This window comes from Erythranthe guttata, chromosome 9 (assembly GCF_056151865.1).
Source record: "Erythranthe guttata isolate IM_541 chromosome 9, IM_541, whole genome shotgun sequence".
Classification (NCBI taxonomy): Eukaryota; Viridiplantae; Streptophyta; class Magnoliopsida; order Lamiales; family Phrymaceae; genus Erythranthe; species Erythranthe guttata.
Genome location: NC_142541.1, coordinates 11151462 through 11172946, shown reverse-complemented (window position 1 = coordinate 11172946; position 21485 = coordinate 11151462). Strand labels below are relative to the sequence as shown.

General features: G+C 32.6%; 2 protein-coding genes across 3 annotated transcripts; one reads left to right on the top strand and one right to left on the bottom strand.

The window, feature by feature from the left end:
- The first annotated feature begins 13619 nt into the window (after positions 1 to 13619).
- Positions 13620 to 14354, top strand: LOC105950583 (calcium-binding allergen Ole e 8). The gene has a single exon (XM_012973950.2). It carries the CDS (start codon positions 13690 to 13692, stop codon positions 14194 to 14196), a length of 507 nt encoding a protein of 168 aa, XP_012829404.2. The 5' UTR covers positions 13620 to 13689; the 3' UTR covers positions 14197 to 14354.
- A 2261-nt stretch (positions 14355 to 16615) lies between these two features.
- On the bottom strand, positions 16616 to 18215 carry LOC105950617 (peptidyl-prolyl cis-trans isomerase FKBP17-2, chloroplastic). Of its 2 annotated transcripts, XM_088822870.1 has the most exons (4): positions 17695 to 18215; positions 17139 to 17183; positions 16683 to 17040; positions 16616 to 16651 (listed from the first exon to the last, which is right to left on the bottom strand). In XM_088822870.1, the coding sequence occupies exons 1-3, from the start codon at positions 18099 to 18101 to the stop codon at positions 16686 to 16688; spliced, it is 807 nt and encodes a 268-aa protein (XP_088678996.1). In that variant the 5' UTR covers positions 18102 to 18215; the 3' UTR covers positions 16616 to 16651; positions 16683 to 16685. The 2 variants fall into 2 exon arrangements, with proteins under 2 accessions (XP_088678996.1, XP_012829441.2); XM_012973987.2 differs by having other exon boundaries at positions 16616 to 17040.
- Between the last annotated feature and the right edge of the window lie 3270 nt (positions 18216 to 21485).

Here is a 21485-nt window from a genome sequence, read left to right as displayed (position 1 = left end):
GCTCCTATAATATTTAATAATTTGATTTTACATAAAAAATATAATGAAATAATTTTATTTGAAAAAACAAAGAAAGTTAATAAATGAATATAACACATGAAATAAGGAAGTTATAGATTGTGACTTGAAACCAGAATTCATAAAAGTTAAAGTCTTAATTATTAAACTATAAAATTATGGGCGAATGACAAAAAGGCCCATCACATGGGACTTAAATGCATGTTGGTCCACAAAAAAAACAGTCTCTCAATTAAACTCATCCCCATGTCTTTAGTCTAAAATACCCTCCATAATATAATTCTTATCAATTCCATCTATTATGCTCTAACTTCCTTAATATTACACATTGACCCCGGATTTAAACAAATATATTATATTAGCCCCCAATTTTTTTTTTTCAGAAAATAATTTTTTTTCTGAAATGTTTTTTTTTCCGGCCAGATTCCGGCGTTGACTTTTTTTTTTTTTTTTTTTTGAAAACTTTTTTTTTCCTGCATTTTTTTTCCGGCCGGTCAACCACTGTTGACCGCCGGTCTCCGGCGTTGACTTTTTTTTTTTTTTTTTTTTTGAATTTTTTTTCTTAGAAAAAAAATATTTTAATTAATATTACTATCTTGACTACTAAATTAGTGTCTCAGACAGTAATATTACTGTTTGGGACAGTAATATTATGAATATTATTTTTCCGAACAGTAATATTATTAATATTATTGTCTAAGACAGTTAAATTACTGTTGGAGACAGTAATTTAGGAGCCAAAACAGTAATATTAATTAAAATAATTTTTTTTAAGAAAAAAAAATTTAAAAAAAAAAGTCAATTAACAGTTAAATTACTATCTCCGACAGTTAAATAAATGCTGGAGACAGTAATTTAGCAACGAATACAGTAATATTAATTATAAAAAAAGTCAATTAACACTTAAATTACTGTCTTCGACAGTCAAATAACTGCTGGAGACAGTAATTTAGCAACGAATACAGTAATATTAATTAAAATATTTTTAAAAAAATCAATTAACAATTAAATAACTGTCTCCGACAGTTAAATAACTGGTGGAGACAGTAATTTAGTAGCAAAGACAATAATATTAATTAAAATATTTTTGAAGAAAAAAAAAATCAATTTATAGTTAAATTACTGTCTCCGACAGTTAAATAACTGCCGGAGACAGTAATTTAGCAGCCATGGCAGTAATATTAATTAAAATATTTTTTTTAAGAAAAAAAAAAAAGTCAACGGCAGTTGACTAGCCGGAAAAAATTTCTGGGGAAAAAAAATTTCAAAAAAAAAAAAAGTCAACGGCGGTCTCCGGTGGTGGCGGGTCAAAATTGGGGTCAAAATTGAAATTATGGTTAAAATTGGTTGATTGATGAAATTGGGCTAAAATTGGAGTGTAAATCATGAAATTGGAATTGAATTGAGTTTCAATGAATTGGGGGTAATTTTGGTATATATAAAGGGATTTTCCTTATTTGCAAATAAGTTTGAATGAGCTGGATTTATTTGAAAGGCAAAAAAGTTGGACGTCCCTCTTTTAATTAAGTGCCCTTGTCATGGGTCTATCTGTCATTTACCCTAAAATTATTAAGGGGTTATTAGCAAGACCCCCCAAATCTAGGAAATGTAGTCAAGAAAAACAATCTTCCCAAAATTAATTAGAGAAAACCCCCTTAGTTAGTATTCCACCAAATGTTAATTTCATAATTCCAAAACTACCCTTAATTGTCTATTATACTCTTTCAAAATCCTAATCTTATTTTCAATTTTTCATCTGCCGCTTCAAGTTCCAGCTTTCTTTTCTCTTCTTCTCTCTTTTCTCTTCTTCTGTTTTCTCGTCTTCTTTGTTTTTTTTTCTCTCTATTTTCTCCGGCAGCTTTTCTCTTCTTCTCTCTTTTCTCTTCTTCTGTTTTCTCGTCTTCTTTGTTTTTTTTTCCCCTCTGTTTTCTCCGGCAATCTTCTCCTCCACCGCCGCCGGAAGATGGAGAAAGAAAGAAGATAAAGCACCCATCAAACATTATAAATGATTTTGATAGCGATTCTGAATTCAAATGTCAGGATTGGTACATCGACGGCGAAAAGAGGTAAGATTGTTGATTTGTCGCCGGGGATTTTGATGGGTGGTGGTTTTGCTTTCGTTGGTGGTGCGAGTTGTGATTTTATTTATTTATTTGTAATAAAAAAACCGTCATAATGTCGAAGTAAGGTGGTGATGGTGTGTTGTGGCGGCGGTGTGGTGACGATAGGGAGGCTGATTTAGGATTTTTTGGTGGATGGGACGGAGGACGGCACCTGTAGAGAATTTCGCGCAGTCTGAAACCTTAATCGACTCTGTACATGTTCATAGTCGATTAAGCTAATCGACTATGCTCTGGCAGTCAATTAAGGTTGATCGACTCTAATTTTTATTTTGAAAAATAAAAATTGAGTGGCTGAAATTTAAAGTGAATTTTTCTCAAATTGTGTAAAATAATTTGGGCATTTCTTTATCAAAAATAGTATTAAGGGGTTATATCAAAGAGCCCAAATTATTAAAAGTTACCACAAATGGCAAAATTCGTTAATGTCTACTTCTACTAGAACATCAAGAAAAAGTAAAAAGTTATTATAATAGATATCTACTTAGATGATATCTTGATGGCTAAGTATTGAGTATTCTTACTCCACTACACGTGGCAATGCATGGATTTACATCTATCTTGTATGAGGATGACTATGCTTGTAATAATGTGTATAAATATCACATTTGGCTAATGAGAAAAGTAGAAGCAATTCATCCTCTCCCTCTCGTTTTCACTATACTTCTCTAGTTTTATTCAAAGCATATACGTAGACATGAGGATTTTAATTTCTAATATTTATTATTCTATAACACGTTATCAGCACGAGTTTTTGCTCGATAGGGATTTGCTATTTTCGTATTCTTCTTTTTATTTATTTTACGAAAATTCAGATCCTCTTTCTATTGTCGAAATGACAAACGAGAATGATTAGCGAATACTTCGGTATTTTATACACTATCATTTCTCAAAGGATATGATGGATTCGTGTATATACATATATGCTTATATATTTGTTGAATTGCTGCTAACATTTATATTTGAAAGCTTGTGGATCCCAAGCAGTGTTATAAGCACGTGCTAATTTTAACAGATCTGTGGGCCGATTTAGAGGCCAAGATATTAACTCCGAGCATGATGTTCGTCGAGTAAAAGATATAATAATCTCAAATGAAAGTCGATTTAGAGACTATGAGATTAACTCCGAGCACAAAGCTCGTGGAGTTGGGGAAATGATAATATCCGTCAAAAGCCGATTTAAAGGCCAAATATCAGAATATATCTCCGAGCCTGAAGCTCGTTGAGTCAAGACGTGATAATATCCGTCAAAAGCCGATTTAAAGGCCATATATCTGAATATATCTCCGAGCCTGAAGCTCGTTGAGTCAAGACGTGATAATATCCGTCAAAAGCCGATTTAAAGGCCATATATCTGAATATATCTCCGAGCCTGAAGTTCGTTGAGTCAAGACGTGATAATACCCGTCAAAAGCCGATTTAAAGGCCAAATATCAGAATATATCTCCGAGCCTGAAGCTTGTTGAGTCAAGACGTGATAATATCCGTCAAAAGCCGATTTAAAGGCCATATATCTGAATATATCTCCGAGCCTGAAGGTCGTTGAGTCAAGACGTGATAATATCCGTCAAAAGCCGATTTAAAGGCCATATATCTGAATATATCTCCGAGCCTGAAGCGCGTTGAGTCAAGACGTGATAATATCCGTCAAAAGCCGATTTAAAGGCCATATGTCTGAAAATATCTCCGAGCCTGAAGCTCGTTGAGTCAAGACGTGATAATATCCGTCAAAAGCCGAAAGCTCGTTGAGTCAAGACGTGATAATATCCGTCAAAAGCCGATTTAAAGGCCAAATATCTGAATATATCTCCGAGCCTGAAGCTCGTTGAGTCAAGACGAGATAATATCCGTCAAAAGCCGATTTATAGGCCAAATATCTGAATATATCTCCGAACCTGAAGCTCGTTGAGTCAAGACGTGATAATATCCGTCAAAAGCCGATTTAAAGGCCAAATATCTGAAAACAACTCCGAGCCTGAAGCTCGTAGAGTCATTAGACGAGGTAAAACCCGTCAAGAGCCAACTTAGAGGCTATTAATCACAACTCCAAGGTTAAAGGGTTGTGGGTTGTTTTGTACCCACTGTTATATAAATCTCTCTTGGAAGGTGTGATTCCCAAGATTGAGTTGTTTTGAATAAACCCACATGTACATATCTCCCTTGGAGGATAAATACCCGAGGTCGAGCTGATTTTTGATTACGCGTACATGAAAACATGGACAAATGTGACTATTGCCTACTCGATAGTGCAACTACACACTCAATATTCAATAATAAAATATATTTCTCGAGTGTGACTTTGTGCAAGGCACAAGTTAAAATCATATCAGATCCCGTGGAGATAATAGATGACTCCGGGAGTGCAACAATTATGTTGTCTAATGATACTACGTATGCTTATTATATACGCGAAATATAGCATTTGTGCGTTTGCTGGCACATATTATTGTGCAGCTCTCGGAATGAATTTCGAGCACCCATTAGCATACGTTCACACTCAAAATGGACTGGCGGAATCTTTGATTAAGCGCGTCCAAATAATTGCTCGTACTTTGCTGATGAGATCTAAACTCACTAGTGCAGCATGGGGCCATGCAGTATTGCATGCATCAACACTGATTAAATTACGCCCCACTGCTTATCATATGCATTCTCCAATGCAATTGGCAATAGGCTTTGAGCCCGATATTTCGCACCTTCGCACATTTGGTTGCGCTGTGCAAGTGCCAATTCCTCCTCCTCAGAGGACTAAAATGGGTCCCCAACGCCGACTTGGCATATACGTTGGGTTTGATTCACCGTCGATTATTAGGTTCTTGGAACCAATGACGGGTGATTTATTTACCCCTAGATTTGCGGATTGTCATTTTGATGAGACATTATTTATACCGATTGGCAGTGGCGGATGTAGCGGTGGTCTAGGGTGTGCAGTTGCACACCCTTGATTTTCACTAAATATTACTCTTATACATAAAATAACAGAAAAGGTAGTTGGTTGAATTGGTAAAGATATGTCTTTTTTTATTAATAGGTCATGGGTTCAAAACCCAGCCCTCACAATAATGGAATTTTTTTGAAATCTTAACATTTTTCAACTTTTTGGTCTTTAAATATTTCCACAATTTACCTAAAATTTGTAAATTATAAATTTTTGGTCCACTATTTTTATAAAGTGATATTTTAATTTTTTATTCTACAATTTCGAACCCCCTTGGCAAAAATCCTGGATCCGCCACTGCCGATTGGTAAGGATATTCAGAATATCCGTGATAATGATAAACAAAAACCAATCGAGAATCTCACATGGCGTAAGCAACATTTATCTCATCTCGACCCACGTACCTCCGAATGTGAAAATGAGATCCATAGAATCATCATTTACAAAATATTGTCAATAGACTTCCTGATGCATTTAATGATGCCAGTAAAGTCACGAAGTCTTATATTCCAGTTGTGAATGTGCCTGCTAGGATCGCTGTTCTTGAAGAACATGCGAAAATAAATGATGATCCCCCGCGACAAAAACGGGGTAGACCTATTGGATCAAAGGACGTTGTTCCTATAAAAAGAAAGGGGGAAATCAATTAACCCTTAAAATGAGGCGATGCCTAGTGAGAATGCTCCAGATGAATCTGTTGAGCCTGATATCGAAAAAGCGATATCAAATCTCGAGAATACTGAGAATCCCATAAGTTATTTCAATAAAATATGGGATATAAATGAGATAATCATCAATAATATTTCTTCTTTAATTGATCAATAGATTGTCTACGATGATTATTACATGTACAGTGAATAATGACTCACTGTTTTAATGTTACAGGTACATCTTGTTGATTTACCAAACAAGCATGCCCTCTAACATAATAATGTTGATTATATAGCACAGATACATAAAGGCGATCGAACCAAGTCCTTGCCGACTTCTACATTTGAGAAATTGGTGTACGGCATTGGAATGAGAAGAGCCAATATGGAGGAGGTTTACACTGCTCATTTCAGGGGAGCAGTGGTGCGCTGCACTCTTTTTCCCTTATGAGTGGTTTTTTCCTATTGGGTTTTCCAGCAAAGGTTTTTAACGAGGCAACATATGCACACGGCTTGGATTGAGTTATGCATTTTTTTTCCCTTCTGGCCGGTTTTATTCCACTGGGTTTTTCGGCTTGAGGTTTTTAACGAGGCATACGACATTTTACTCATCCAATTTACAGCCGCTACAATAATACTTAGTCCAAGAGGGAGTATTATAATAGATATCTACTCAGATGATATCTTGATGGCTAAGTATTGAGTATTCTTACTCCACTACACGTGGCAATGCATGGATTTACATCTATCTTGTATGAGGATGACTATGCTTGTAATAATGTGTATAAATATCACATTTGGCTAATGAGAAAAGTAGAAGCAATTCATCCTCTCCCTCTCGTTTTCACTATACTTCTCTAGTTTTATTCAAAGCATATACGTAGACATGAGGATTTTAATTTCTAATATTTATTATTCTATAACAAAAGTAATATTATAATTTCTGTTAAAAAGTTGTTGTAATTATGTAAAAGAAATTGAGGAGCCGCGCGCGTTGAAGATGACATAATGATCGTATAAAAGATCAAATCATGAGGCATTATTAATATGACATCACCATCATTAAATATCAATTTAATAGCAAAACATATTATATTTATTTGTAAAGGAAAAGGAGCAGCCGACATTAAAGTGGGAACGCGGTGAGCGTGACTACTCTGCTACGCGGCATAGCAAAACACCATCACTTTCCATCCGCACGTGTCATATTTACGCGATCTATACGCGAAGGCATAGTACTAGGGGTGGACACTTGAAAGAAAGAATCGAAATTTGCAATTTAAGAAAAAACAAATATTCTTATAATTATTTTTCCAAGTAATTACTAATTCAAATTACGAAGAGGAACTCGAATTTTTTTTTTAAATATTAATTTTGAAAATTGGCATGTAAAAAGCTTGTTCTGCGAGAACTTGTTCCGCTCGCAGATTTTGGGATCGGAATTAATGGAATTCGATTCCTAATTTTTAGTAGTCTGAAATATAAAAGATCTCCAACAACTTTGTTTTTTGAATATGTAAGGTATTTTTTAAGATTTTTACCAAACCCTTTGAAAGAGTTTATAAGTTTGTTTAATATATCATAAGTTTTTTTTAACAACTTATAAGTTTAGTCAAGCACCTTCTAAGTAATGATATAGAACAAATGTTGAAACGAACAAGAGAAGAGAAGTTGGAATCGATTTCATCTCGTTATCCCCTGAACTTGAGTAAAAAAAAAAAAAATTCACTTTTTCATAATTACAAAAAAGATAAAATTTGTTCTGGTCTTCCATGAGTCCCTTACGATAAGAAATTTGATAGAATATTTTTTTACTCCATCGAATGTTCCTCAAAAGTACCGACTTTCACCCTCGTGAGGTAACATCGGTATCCAAGCTAAGGCAGTCCAATACCTTTACAATTTCGGTGTGAAATTTTGAAAGATCAAGTTTTGGCCCGTGGGAGCTGTTACAGGCGGTCAGATAAGGTTAAACCATGGAGGCAGGTCAAACTTTGGTGGCAAATATTGTTACTTTTATATTTTTATATTTTATTATTATTATTAATCCAAAAATAGAAGTTGAGCTTTTAATAAAAAAAAAATGAGTTTATGCTTTCTCGTTTTCTCGTTTATGATAGTGTTATTTTTAAATGATATAATATACTTGCATTATTCAAACATATTTTGAAGGGCAGATGGCAAAGAGGGACATGACAAATGACTTAAATGTACATTGGTTCACAAAAAAAAAGACAGTTTTTCAAATAAACTCATCCCCATGTCTTTAGTCTAAAATACCCTCCATAATATATGTTTTATCAATTTCATCCATTATATTCTAACTTCCTTAATATTACATTGACCCCAGATTTAAACAAATAAATCACATTAACCCCCATTTTAATATTTTTTTGAAAAAATATTTTTTTTTCAGAAAATATTTTTTTAATTAATATTACTGTCTTGGCTGCTAAATTACTGTCTCACACAATAATATTACACATTTGGGACAGTAATATTATTAATATTATTTTCCCGAACAATAATATTATTAATATTATTGTCTCAAACAGTAATCTTATTGTATGAGACGTAATATTACGGTCGAATACAACAAAATTGTAGGCCAAGACGATAAAATTAATCAATACAGTAAAATTAATATCTCAGACAGTTAAATTACTGTTGGAGACAGTAATTTAGCAGTCAATACAATAATATTAAATAAAATATTTTTTTTAAGAAACAAAAGGGTCAATTAACAGTTAAATTACTGTTGGAGACAGTAATTTAGCACCCAAGACAGTAATATTAATTAAAAAAAAAATTTAAGAAAAAAAGTCTGGAGACATTAATTTCGCAGCCAAGACAGTAATATTAATTAAAATATATTTTTAAGGAAAAAAAAAGCCAATCAACAGATAAATTAGTGTCTCTGACAGTTAAATAACTGCGGGAGACAGTAATTTAGCAGCCACGATAATAATATTAATTAAAATATTTTTTTAAACAAAAAAAAATCAATTAACAGTTAAATTAGTGTCTCTGATAGTTAAGTAACTGCCGGAGACAATAATTTAGCAGCCAAGACAGTAATATTAATTAAAATATTTTTAAGAAAAAACAAAATTAGAAAGGGAAAAAAAAAAGTTAACGCCGGAGATCCGGCGGTCAACGGCGATTGACCTACCGGAAAAAAAAATTTAAAAAGAAAAAAAAAAGTCAACTTGGAGACCGGCTGTCTCCGGTGGTGGCGTGTCAAAATCGGGGTCAAAATTAAAATTATGGTCATAATTGGTTAGTTGGTGAAATCAGGCTAAATTGAGGTGTAAATCATGAAATTTGAGTTGAATTGAGTTTCAAGGAATTTGAGGTAATTTTGGTATATATAAAAGGGTTTTCCAAGTTAGCAAATAAGTTTGAATGAGCTGAAAATATTTGAAAGAAAAAATTGTTGGATGTCCTTTTTTTTAATTATGTGCTCTTGTCCTGGGTCTATTTGCCACCAACCATATTTTGAATGCAGGAGATTTTTGTTTTATTTGTAATTTCTATAAATTATTATTATTATTATTATTATTATTATTATTATTATTATTATTATTATTATTATTATTATTATTATTATTATTATTATTATTATTATTATTATTATTATTATTATTATTATTATTATTATTATTATTATTATTATTATTATTATTATTATTATTATTATTATTATTATTATTATTATTATTATTATTATTATTATTATTATTATTATTATTATTATTATTATTATTATTATTATTATTATTATTATTATTATTATTATTATTATTATTATTATTATTATTATTATTATTATTATTATTATTATTATTATTATTATTATTATTATTATTATTATTATTATTATTATTATTATTATTATTATTATTATTATTATTATTATTATTATTATTATTATTATTATTATTATTATTATTATTATTATTATTATTATTATTATTATTATTATTATTATTATTATTATTATTATTATTATTATTATTATTATTATTATTATTATTATTATTATTATTATTATTATTATTATTATTATTATTATTATTATTATTATTATTATTATTATTATTATTATTATTATTATTATTATTATTATTATTATTATTATTATTATTATTATTATTATTATTATTATTATTATTATTATTATTATTATTATTATTATTATTATTATTATTATTATTATTATTATTATTATTATTATTATTATTATTATTATTATTATTATTATTATTATTATTATTATTATTATTATTATTATTATTATTATTATTATTATTATTATTATTATTATTATTATTATTGTTATTATTGTTATTATTATTATTATTATTATTATTTTTATTATTGTTATTATTGTTATTATTGTTATTATTGTTATTATTGTTATTATTGTTATTATTATTATTATTATTAATATTATTATTATTATTATTATTATTATTATTATTATTATTATTATTATTATTATTATTATTATTATTATTATTATTATTATTACTATTATTAATGTTTCTAGATATTATTTACAAATAATATCTATAAATATATTACATTAAATTTGAAAAATAAATTCACGATTTATCGTCGATTGATCAAGAGTCAGTGCCTAATAATATTATTTTATGAAAGGTAAATTAGTAATGTTTATCATTTAATTCGATGTGAATTTTATGATCTTTTAAATATTTGACTATATTAATCTACTAATGTACCAATCCTCATTAGGAGAGTTGATACCAGCCTTATTCCCCTTCTCCTACTTCCCCTCCTAAAGGACTTGAATTTACTAAAAGAAAAAACAAAATCTACTAATGTGGTAGAATATTACCTAGATTTTTTTTTTATTAGTTACATCTCCTTCCATCGTTAATTTCTTTAGAGACGTGTTATTTCCACCCTCAAAATATCTTAGTTTACCACTAAATTAAATATATTCCTCATTTTGCCCATTTCTTCTTCTTTCACACACATATTTTTACAAATTTATAAATCGTGCACCACTAAACTAATTAAAATATTCATAAAAAAAATCCCACCATTTTCACTGGAATCTTACTGCAAAATCTCATCCTCTCCACCTTAAGTGAATAGTACTTTCGTCAGAGAAAAACATTTTCGAAGGTCAAAAAGAACAGGACTTCACGTTCTTGGAGAAATAAATTAAGAGTGATTGTATAGAATGTCCTGAACTTCCTCTAGAATTGACCGATTTGGCTTAATATAATTTCGTTTCCTAGAAAAAAATTATATAATATGTACGTCATCTGATATAGACGTTTTAATATATTGTAATAAATATTTCATTGCAAAAAAAAAAATTACAAAAAAAATAAATAAATAAAATAAAATGAAATAAACTAGAACACATGAGAATTAAGCGAATATAAAAAAGGGTGGTAGATTATAAATTTGAGGAGTATTTATGACATTTAATATATATTTGGTGGTGAATTGAGATACTTTGGAGGTAGAAATAGCACCACTCTTTCTATGGTTCTAATAGCTCATCTCTTAGGTTTACCCAGTGCACCTATATGGTTGGCTGCGGGTTCCTGCATTACCAAAAAAAAAAAAAAAATAGCTCATCTCAACTTAGGTGGTGTTTGCAAAAGCTTATTTAAAAGCATAAGTTAGTGTGATTTAAGTTGAATTAAGTGTTTAATTCTAAAAGTTGGGGTGTTCGTAAAAAATATGGAAGATCAATGTAAAAAAAAGAAAAAAAAAAGGCGGGTACATGAGTGTTCTTAAAATTATAACTTAAAGCAGCTTATTTTAAGGCATGCAAACAAAAGTAAAAGTCGATTTTGCAAAGACATAAAAATAGATTATATGAAGAAAAAAAGCTGATAATCTATTTTTTAAAAGTTTTTGCAAACATGACCTTAGTTGGTTAAAACTAGAGGCGAACTTAATATTTTGGGTAAATTACACCCACACCCCTAAGGTATGCTAAAATAACTTAAATGTCCCTATGATATCGGTAATTATACTCACCCCCTTGAAACATAGTTAGAAGCTCTAATGGGATAATGCATTGGATACGTTATCCAGATAGAGTTCTAACGGGCTATTAGTTTCAAGAAGTGGTGGAGACAACAAAGAGTTATGGATGATTTAAGAAATGTTGGGGGATCCATTTCACCCCCTAACTCTAATGTTGTCTCCACCACTAACTAAAAATAATAGTCCTTAGAATTCTACCGGAATAACGTATCTGATGTATTATCCCACTAGAGTTTCTAACTATATTTTAGGGGGGTGAGTGTAGTTATTGATACTGTAAGGGCCTTATAGTTATTTAAGCATACTTCAGGGATGTGAGTGTAATTTACCCTAATATTTTTTGAGAAACATTTTTTTTCTGGGAACTGAATAATTACTTCTAATTTTAATTGCATTATATTCAATAAATGGAAAAGGTGAAAATCTCAAATCTTAGAATGAAAAATATTTTTCCAGGTCAGAATTGTTTTGACGGAAACCGACGAAATACATAACAATATTGATACTATAAATATTATCGAAAATCATGAGAAAATATTCAAAATGCCACAACATCGCTAAAAAATCGCTCTATGTTTCTTACCAATTACTGAGTTATGTTTAAAGGAAGAAACTTCTACTTAATTTAGATATAATCAGAAAATTGGGCCCTAGTTGTTGACCACTTAATTACCAGTCATAAAGAGTGTCAAAAAAACCCTTGAAACACACTAATAAATTGCCCAACGAATTTCAACTCGTTGTCATTTCTGAAATAATCAGAAAATAAGACCATAGTTGTTGACCGGTCATAATTAGAACAAATACCCAAAAAACTCTCTCTCTAAAAAATAATAAATAGGGTACATTACAGCCACACCTCTGAGATATGCTAAAATAACTTTAAGGTCTATATGGTATCGATAATTACACTCACTCCCTAAAACATTGTTAGAAACTCTAATGAGATAATGCATTGGACGCATTATTCCGATAGTATTCTAACGGACTATTAGTTTCAGGAAGTGGTGGAGACAATAAAAAACTATGGGTGATTTAAGAAATGTTGGGGGAGCCATATATCACCCCCTAACTCTATGCTATCTCCACCACTAGCTAAAAGTAATTGTCCGTTAAAACTCTATCGGAATAACGTATCCAATGGATTATCCCATTAGAGTTTCTAACTATGTTTCAGGGGGTGAGTGTAATTATCTATACCACAAGGACCTTAAAGTTATTTAAGCATACCTCAGGGGTGTGGGTGTAATTTACCCTAATAAATAAAGGGTAAATTACAACCACCCCTGAGGTATCGTCAAATTACGAAAACCCCCCTCTTGTTTGGATAATTACAACCACCCCCTCAACTCCTCAAATTTAGTGGAATCTTCGAGATTATATGGAATATTATCACTTTGTACCCGTTTTATCCCATTCGAACTCTACATTTTGAAGCTAGATGATCATAATATGTGTTTTTTGGCTTGTATATATCAGATTGTGGTGCATCAGAAACTATATTTTTACACAAAATGAGTACAAACTAGAGCACATTTCACGAAATCTAGATGATTATGTTGAGTTTGATACCATAATGGTGGAGGTGTAAGAAAAAAAACATAGATGAGGGGATAGATGTAATTATCCAAATAAGAGGAGTTTTTTGTAAATTGAGCATACCCTCAGGGGTGCTTGTAATTTACCCTCATAAATAAATAAAAACCAAAAAAGCCTTTGGATTTTCAAACACTAATTTTACAAATAACTGAAAATGGGAAATTTTACAAGAATAATGGAACAACCAAGTGGGGAGGCCCCCACCCCCACAGGCGCCTCTTCCTATATATAGTCATCTCTCTCTCTCTACCATTTTCTCCTACAAAAATAAATATATCAAATTAAATCCATCAAACACACAAAAACCAAAAGAAGAAAAAAAAAAATGGCGACGAAAGCAGCAGCAAATTCCCAGGCATCGATGTACCTGCAAGACATGGACGAGGTACGAAAGGTATTCCAGCGGTTCGACACGAACGGCGACGGCAAGATCTCCTCCGACGAGCTCGGCGGCGTACTCAACGCCCTCGGATCCGGCACCTCCGCCGACGAGGTCGCCCGTATGATGGAGGAGATCGACACCGACAAGGACGGACACATCAACCTCCAGGAGTTCGCCGCCTTCTGCAGCGGCGACTCCGACCCCTACAACTCCGCCGAGAAGGAGCTCCGGGAGGCCTTCCAGCTCTACGATCAGGACCACAACGGCAAGATCTCCGCGGCGGAGCTCCACCAGATCCTCACGCGCCTCGGGGAGCACTGCTCCGAGCAGGACTGCGCCGGGATGATCAGGACCGTCGATTCCGACGGCGATGGTTTCGTCTCCTTCGATGAGTTCCGGAAGATGATGACCAAAACTGACGGCACCGCTAACGGCGGCAATGCTAATTGAAACGGTGCCGTTTTTAGCGGCGGTTACGTTTTTATTTTTATTAGGCGGTTTTTAATCATTTATGATTCGTAAATTAGGATTATGTGATTTGCTTCAGCAGATTTTATTGAACTTTGCTCAAATCTTTATGCTTATGAAAATATAAAATTGATCTCTAATCTCGAGGACTCTTAGCTTATAAGTATATGCTCAATTAATTTGGGATGTCTACATGCTTGTTTTAATATTTCAAGTGGCAGTATCTAAAATTTAAAATATTATATTTTATGTGTCTTAAACTACTCAAATATATTTAACAAAAAAAATTAAAAATCGATTATACTATTATTATTATTATGGTTATTATTAGGTATATAAAAATTTGACTAGTAACTTATGGGTGGTTGGCCGTCAAATTTGTATTGCATCTAGTGTAATTAATATATAAATTGAGTGAATATTATACAGGTCTTGTTTAGTGGGGCACAATAAAATAAAATTAATAAATATTAAAATATGAAGCCTCAAATTATTTCATTGCTTTGATGTATTCTTAATTTTTTATGTTGGCCATTCAAATATTACATGGCTATAAACAAATGTTATGTTTCACAAAACAGTCAAACAATTAATCCAAAGTCAACGAGTCAACACATTTTCCCCTCATGCAATAACCGTTGATTAAAGAGCAATAGCTGATAATAGATGGCTTAAGGCCCGTACTCGTTAAAGAATTGAAATATTGAAACGATTTTTTTTTAATGAATAGATTCGATTGCAACTTCAAATGTGAAATTCAAAGGGATGAAATAGGAAAGGATACTAGGAATCATAGAACTATGATTAAATGTACGACCAATCAACATTTATCGAATTTGAAGAAGAGTTCGAAGAAATGGTTTTATCCTCTTATCTTGATTTCTCGAAACGAGAGATCCATGAATCAGGATTAGGATGCATATAGGTACAAATGGTCCAACCTCTTCAGCGTTTTCTTTCTTGCAAACTGCGTCCACCAATATATTAAAAGTAAAAACATTAAGAATATCTAGTGATTGACCATTTCATTTAGCAAGTCTTTAACCTCTTTCCATCTACCGAAATCGCACAAGCCCTGAACCAACGAGCTATATGTAACAATGGTGAGTGAAATCTGGAGTTGGAGAGTATTATTTACCATTCGACGCTTGCATAAAAGCCATCACTAACCCCATTGACGCATTTCGTCGAACACATAAAGGGCAACCGAGTATTGTTTCATCCTGACAATAGCTTGCAGTGGTTTGGTGAATTCAACAATAAGGGGATGTGACTGCATTCTTACCATTTTACGAAACAAGGAATTTGCGTCGTCTACTTCATTTATACAATTCAAATCCATTTTGGGCATAGGTGAAAAAATGATCCATCTTTGTGATTGTGAGCCACACTACGAAAATTTGAACAGAAGAAAGAGAATGATGGATCAGCAAAAATACCGGAATGATGAGAAGATGTAGCAGCAATTTCTTTACGAATCAGCGTTACTGCAGACCCTCTCATCTTCTTCAGCGATTTTCTGAAGATAATTCTACTGAAGAATGAACTAAGTGTACCTACCGATCGAAGAAAGACTCGAAGATTACATGTGGGAGTGGCTTCTTTGTTTTTTTTGGCTTTGTCATGTTTTCCTTATGAAATCGAAGAAAAACTGATTTCATTTAATCTATGATGCACAAAAACTTCTATACACACTCGTTTCCATGCCTCAAAAATGTTACGGGAATTGAAGCGCCATGACAATTGTCGTAAACGCTTCGGTGCTGTTTTCGTAAATTTTTAAACATTTCAGGGACGTTTCTCATAATAATGAAAAAATTGAAACGGATTTCCACCAAAAAAATTTAAAAACTCGTTTTAAATAAAGACTCAAAATTGTCTACACTTACAAAAAAAAATTGAAATCGTATGTTTCCTTTTCACTCTAGTGGTGTTTTAACACTTTTTGAAGATGCTAATTGATACTAAGATAAATTTGTATGCCCCAAATGTAATTTGTGGATGATAATTGGGATTGGAACTAGTAAATTATATATAATGTCCATATACATATATGTAATTAACGATAAATATATAAGTTAAACGTTATAACATTTAAAAAAAAATTATACCCCTATATTTTTAATATTTACACGTTTTCCACATTTTTGTATCCAATTTTTTTGGAAAATGGAATTTCCCCATATGCTTGTTTCCTTGTTTCACCGTATCCGTATTTCCGTTTCAGTATTACATAGCCCTTAACAAATTTTGCCATAAAATAAATAATTGTTAAATCTTTTTAGCCGATTCACGGGCAATCCATTTTGAATTTAATTCCTTAACGGAACGTGATCCATTTCCACAAGTACTAATTAACCCACACATAAATCTAATTATAGAAAAATAAAATATATCCATCTAATTCAAATATTCATGTCAAAATGCATAAATATATCTTAAGATGATGGCTTAATGTATAAAAATACACATCAAGCTGGTGCAATTGAAACTCTATCAACCTCAACTACATACTCAAGTGTAGCAAAAGGTGGAATTTGCACACCTTCACCCAAATCAGCACCTTCTTCACCAAACCCATGATTTGGTGGAATTATAACTCTCCTTATACCACCAGCTTTCATATTTCTCATAACATACTCTACACCTTCACATATTCCTTTACTATAAGGCCTCGAACCCATTACGAGAGCCAACGCTCTCTTCTCACCGCTGAATGTGTCGACGAACACTTCTCCGCTTCCTAACACGCTTCCCTTCACATTAATCACCACCAAGTCTCCCACCCTCGGCGACGCCCCACCGCCAACTCTAAGCTCGTAATACCTAATTAATTATTTACCGGAAGTTATATTATTCGTCAATAATAGAAAATGAAAAAGGATTAATTGTTGGTGTATATGAAGTGAATATTGTGTGTGTACCTTATGCCATTAGGCAAAACTACCTCTTCTTCCTTCTCAACATCTCTGCAAAATATTAAGTATTCACGAGAGTGTGCTAAATTTTTCAATAGTTTAACTTGGTGAAGAACTCAATTCCTAGTACGCAAATATCATGGCCAAAATAATAATAAAAAAAAAAAAAAAAATTGGTGAAGAACTCTAATTGCAAAAAAATCGGTGTTTTAATTTTTTTTAGCAAAAATGCCCCTGTAAGAAATAGTCAAAGCCAAAAACAACGCTAACAGCTTATTCTGCAATGTACGTGTGGACTGTTAGAGTAGAAGTGTACCTTTTGAGTTGAAAAGTAAAAAATACCCTCTAAAATTCTTTTTTTTTCCTTTTCATGTTCTTTTTTAAATATTTCTTTTGTAATGTTAATTTAGTCATTTCACACGAGTGAACAAAATAAGGACAATGTACTTTAAAAAACAAGTAACAACTCAAGGAGATATGTACTATTAGCTCTAAATATTGTCACATACTATGTTATTTAATTATTATTTTTCACAAGTGTCACGATAAATATGTTTGTTACCTTGTGTTTGCTTCTTGTTGTGAAACTTCTAACCGAGTCTTGATTTGTTCAGAGACAACTCCGAAAGCAAGAAAACCAACCCATGCTAGACCAGCGCCGATGCCGAACCGCCTAGTTAAGTTTGAAGCAATCCAATCAGTAGACTCTGCGGTTGTTCTGGTGGCTGCAGCCTTACTCGGCCTTTGCTCCGCCGCCGCTCTAGTGGTGGCTAGTGGTGGCTGCGGCGGCTCTGATGAGTTTGCACTGAGCGGTTGAGCCGGGGCCGGGTTTTGCGGTTGTTGGGGTAGATTATTGTTAGATGGCTGTTGTGGAGTTGGAGTTTGCGAAGAAGATGAGAAGTGATTGGTTCTTGATTTAGTAGTAGGGTGAGAGAGAAATGGTGGTGATACAAAGAATGATGATGCCATTTTGTTTGGAATTATTAGTCTGAAAATAATGAATGGAGATTTATATATTTATCCAAACATTGGGTTGATGTTGGTCCCACCTTATCTTTACATGTGATCCTTGAGCAATTTATTTATTTTTAATAAGAAAAAGAATATATTAATTAAGCGTCAATATGAGCCTAACCAACTACAAGAAAAAACCCATTTAACAAGATAATGAGCTGCAAAATTAGCATTTCCAGAAAGAAAGCCAAAATCTCTTGATCTCATGGATAACATAAATGAATTGATGAACAAGGGTTAGTGATGAACTTGACAGCATTGAGCGAGTCCATCTCAAAGATCACACATTTTTCAACTTCATTAGCTCCACTGCAAGCTTTAATAGCAATGGATTATGCAACTATCTTGACAATGGTGCATACTTGAGTGAGCAAAAACGATAGAACCATCCATTGTCATTTCGAATGATGAATGCGCATGAAGCAAGACCATACGGAGGTTCATTTATAAAATGATCCAATCTTTAATCGGTTCATTTATAAAAGGATCCATACGAAGGTTCCGTATTAAAAATGAACCACATTTGATGAAGGGAAGGACATCTAATAAAGAGATGATTACAAGATTCGGCTTCAAGACCACAAAAGTGTTGGAATAAGTGGATAATGTGAATTCAATAGTGGAATTAGTGGCAATTCAATATTGGAAGAAGTGGACATTCATTGTTGGAATAAGTGAGGGATTGAATGTTAGAATAAATGTGAATTTGAAGCACTATTATCTAGATGTGTCTAGACAATTTTCTTTTGATTTTCCTATGTATTAAATTAGAATTAGAAGAGTTGTTAGTCTAATAGTCATTTTGTAATTTATTAGAATAATAATGTACTCCCCATTATAAATATATATGGAGTGTTAGAGATGATTGTAAGCAAGACAAAAAAAAAACAAAAAAAGAAGTAATTTTTCCATCTACAAAACACTAGTCTTATTACTTTCTCTACTCAAAAATATTATTTTTTCAAGTTTTCACAAACTCACTATAATTCAATTTCGGGATTAATCATTTTATCCCATCCTGGTGCCTACAAATTGGCATCAGAGTCATCTTAAAAAAATGTCCACCAACCTTGCTTCACTTATACCTCGTTTCAATGGAGAAAAATTCGATTATTGGAGTAATCTAATGAAGCTTTGTCTTGAAAATGAGGATCAATTGACGAATGCACAAAGGCAAACTTTGAAAACCGAAAGACGAAAAGATCGAAAAGCTCTTTTTCAAATATATCAAGCAATCGAAGTTCCCGTCTATGAAAGACTAACCAAGGCGACTTGTTCCATGGAGGCATGGGGACTTCTACAAACAACCTATGCCGGGAAAAATGAAGTAAAGAAAGTTCGTTTGCAATCTTTGCGGGCTGAATTCGAAAAATTGGACATGAAAGAAAACGAAAAAATTGTTGAATATTTTATAAGAATCACCTCTCTTGTAAATCAAATGGCGACAAATGGCGAAGTATGGAAACCCAAAGGGTTGTCGAAAATATTATGCAAAGTTTGCCGGTGAAATTTGATCATGTTGTTGTGGCTATCGAAGAGTCACAAGATCTTTCATCAATGGCGTTGGAGAGTCTACAAGGACGATTGAAGGCACACGAAGCAAGGATCCTTCAAAAGAAATCCTCAAATTTCTTCTTCGGATCAAGAACTAAAATCCCAAGTTACATTCACGGGAGGCCGTGGTTCGTTTCGTGGACTGTGCCGAGGTCGTGGCCAAATAAGAGGAGGAATAAATACTTACAACAATTACCGTGGACAAGTCAAATCAAATGATGAGGCGAAAGAGGAGGAGAAATATTTTCTGAACAATTTTCAAAGAGAAGAGGCCGAGGACGAGGATCATATAAAGGTACAAGACCTTATGTTGAGTGTCATTTTTATCATAAACCGGGACACAAAATCAATGATTGTTGGAAAAAAGGCAAGAAGTTTTTTATTTGCATGAAAATAAAGTTGAAAATATGGAGATTTTATTGATTGCATCTAACAGTAGCTTTGAAAATATTTGATATTTAGATAGTGGTGCGAGCAAGCACATGACATGGAATAAAAAAATATTCTTAAATTTTGTCAAAGCTAACCATGAGAAAATTACGCTTGGAGATAGATACACCTACACATTAGAAGGTGTTGGAAAAATTGTCTTCAAAACAAAATCCGGAAAGGCCAAAACAATGTCCGAGGTTTATTATGTATCTAACTTGGCAAGTAATTTGGTAAGTGTTGGTCACTTGATGAGGAAAGCTTTCAACGTGTTTCTCGACGACTTCACTTGCATTTTGAAAAAGAAGGATCAACACATTGCAAATATCGGTATGGCTGGAAATAATATTTTTCCAATCAAACTTGATAATTTTGAAGCGTCTTGCAATTTGACTGTGAAGAACGGAGTTTCAAAGTTGTGGCATGACCAGTTCGGACATCTTAATTTCCAAAGTTTGAAGGAGTTATCAAACAAGGAAATTGTTCAAGGATTGCCGAAAATTAAAGCCATGGACGAAATTTGTGAATAATGTCAATTGGGGAAGCAACACCGAGAGCCATTTCCTTCCGAGTCAAATTGAAAATCAAAGTCACCATTAGAGCTCATTCATAGTGACCTTTGTGGACCATTTCGAAGTCCCTCTCTCGGTGGTAATCGATATTTCTTGTTATTTATTGATGATTTTACAAGAAAGGTTTGGGCTATTTTGTGAAAGAAAAATCCGAAACTCTTTCATACTCCAAGGATTTTAAAATCAAAGTTGAGAAATTTTCCGGTTTCAAAATAAAAAAATTGAGGAATGATCGCGGTGGGGAATATTTATCTTCTTTATTTGAAGAATTTTGTCGAATCCATAGTATTAGACATGAATTGATGGCCCGGTATACACCACAACGCGGAGGAAAAAAATGAACAATAATTGATATGGTTTGGTGTATGTTGAAAAAGAAAAATACTCCATCGGAGTTTTGGGCTGAACTGGTACGGTTGCTTGTGCCGTTTATTTGATCATCCGATCACCGACAAAGAGCTTGGAGAATTCTACTCAAAATGAGGTGTGGTATGGTAAGAAACCAAATGTTAGTCATCTTAAAACATTTGGTTGTCTTGCATATTCACATATTCCAAATGCTACGAGGACCAAGCTCGACGATAAAGCCGAAAAATGCATTTTCATTGGGTATAGTGAGAGGTCAAAAGCTTATAAGCTTTATAATCCTCGAACGAAAAAAATTGTGATAAGTCGGGATGTTCGTTTTGATGAAAAATTCTCTTATGATTTTTCAAAAAATTCAGAATCATTAACTTGGCAGACCATTGGAGACGAAGAAGGCGATTCTCAAGAAATGCAACCA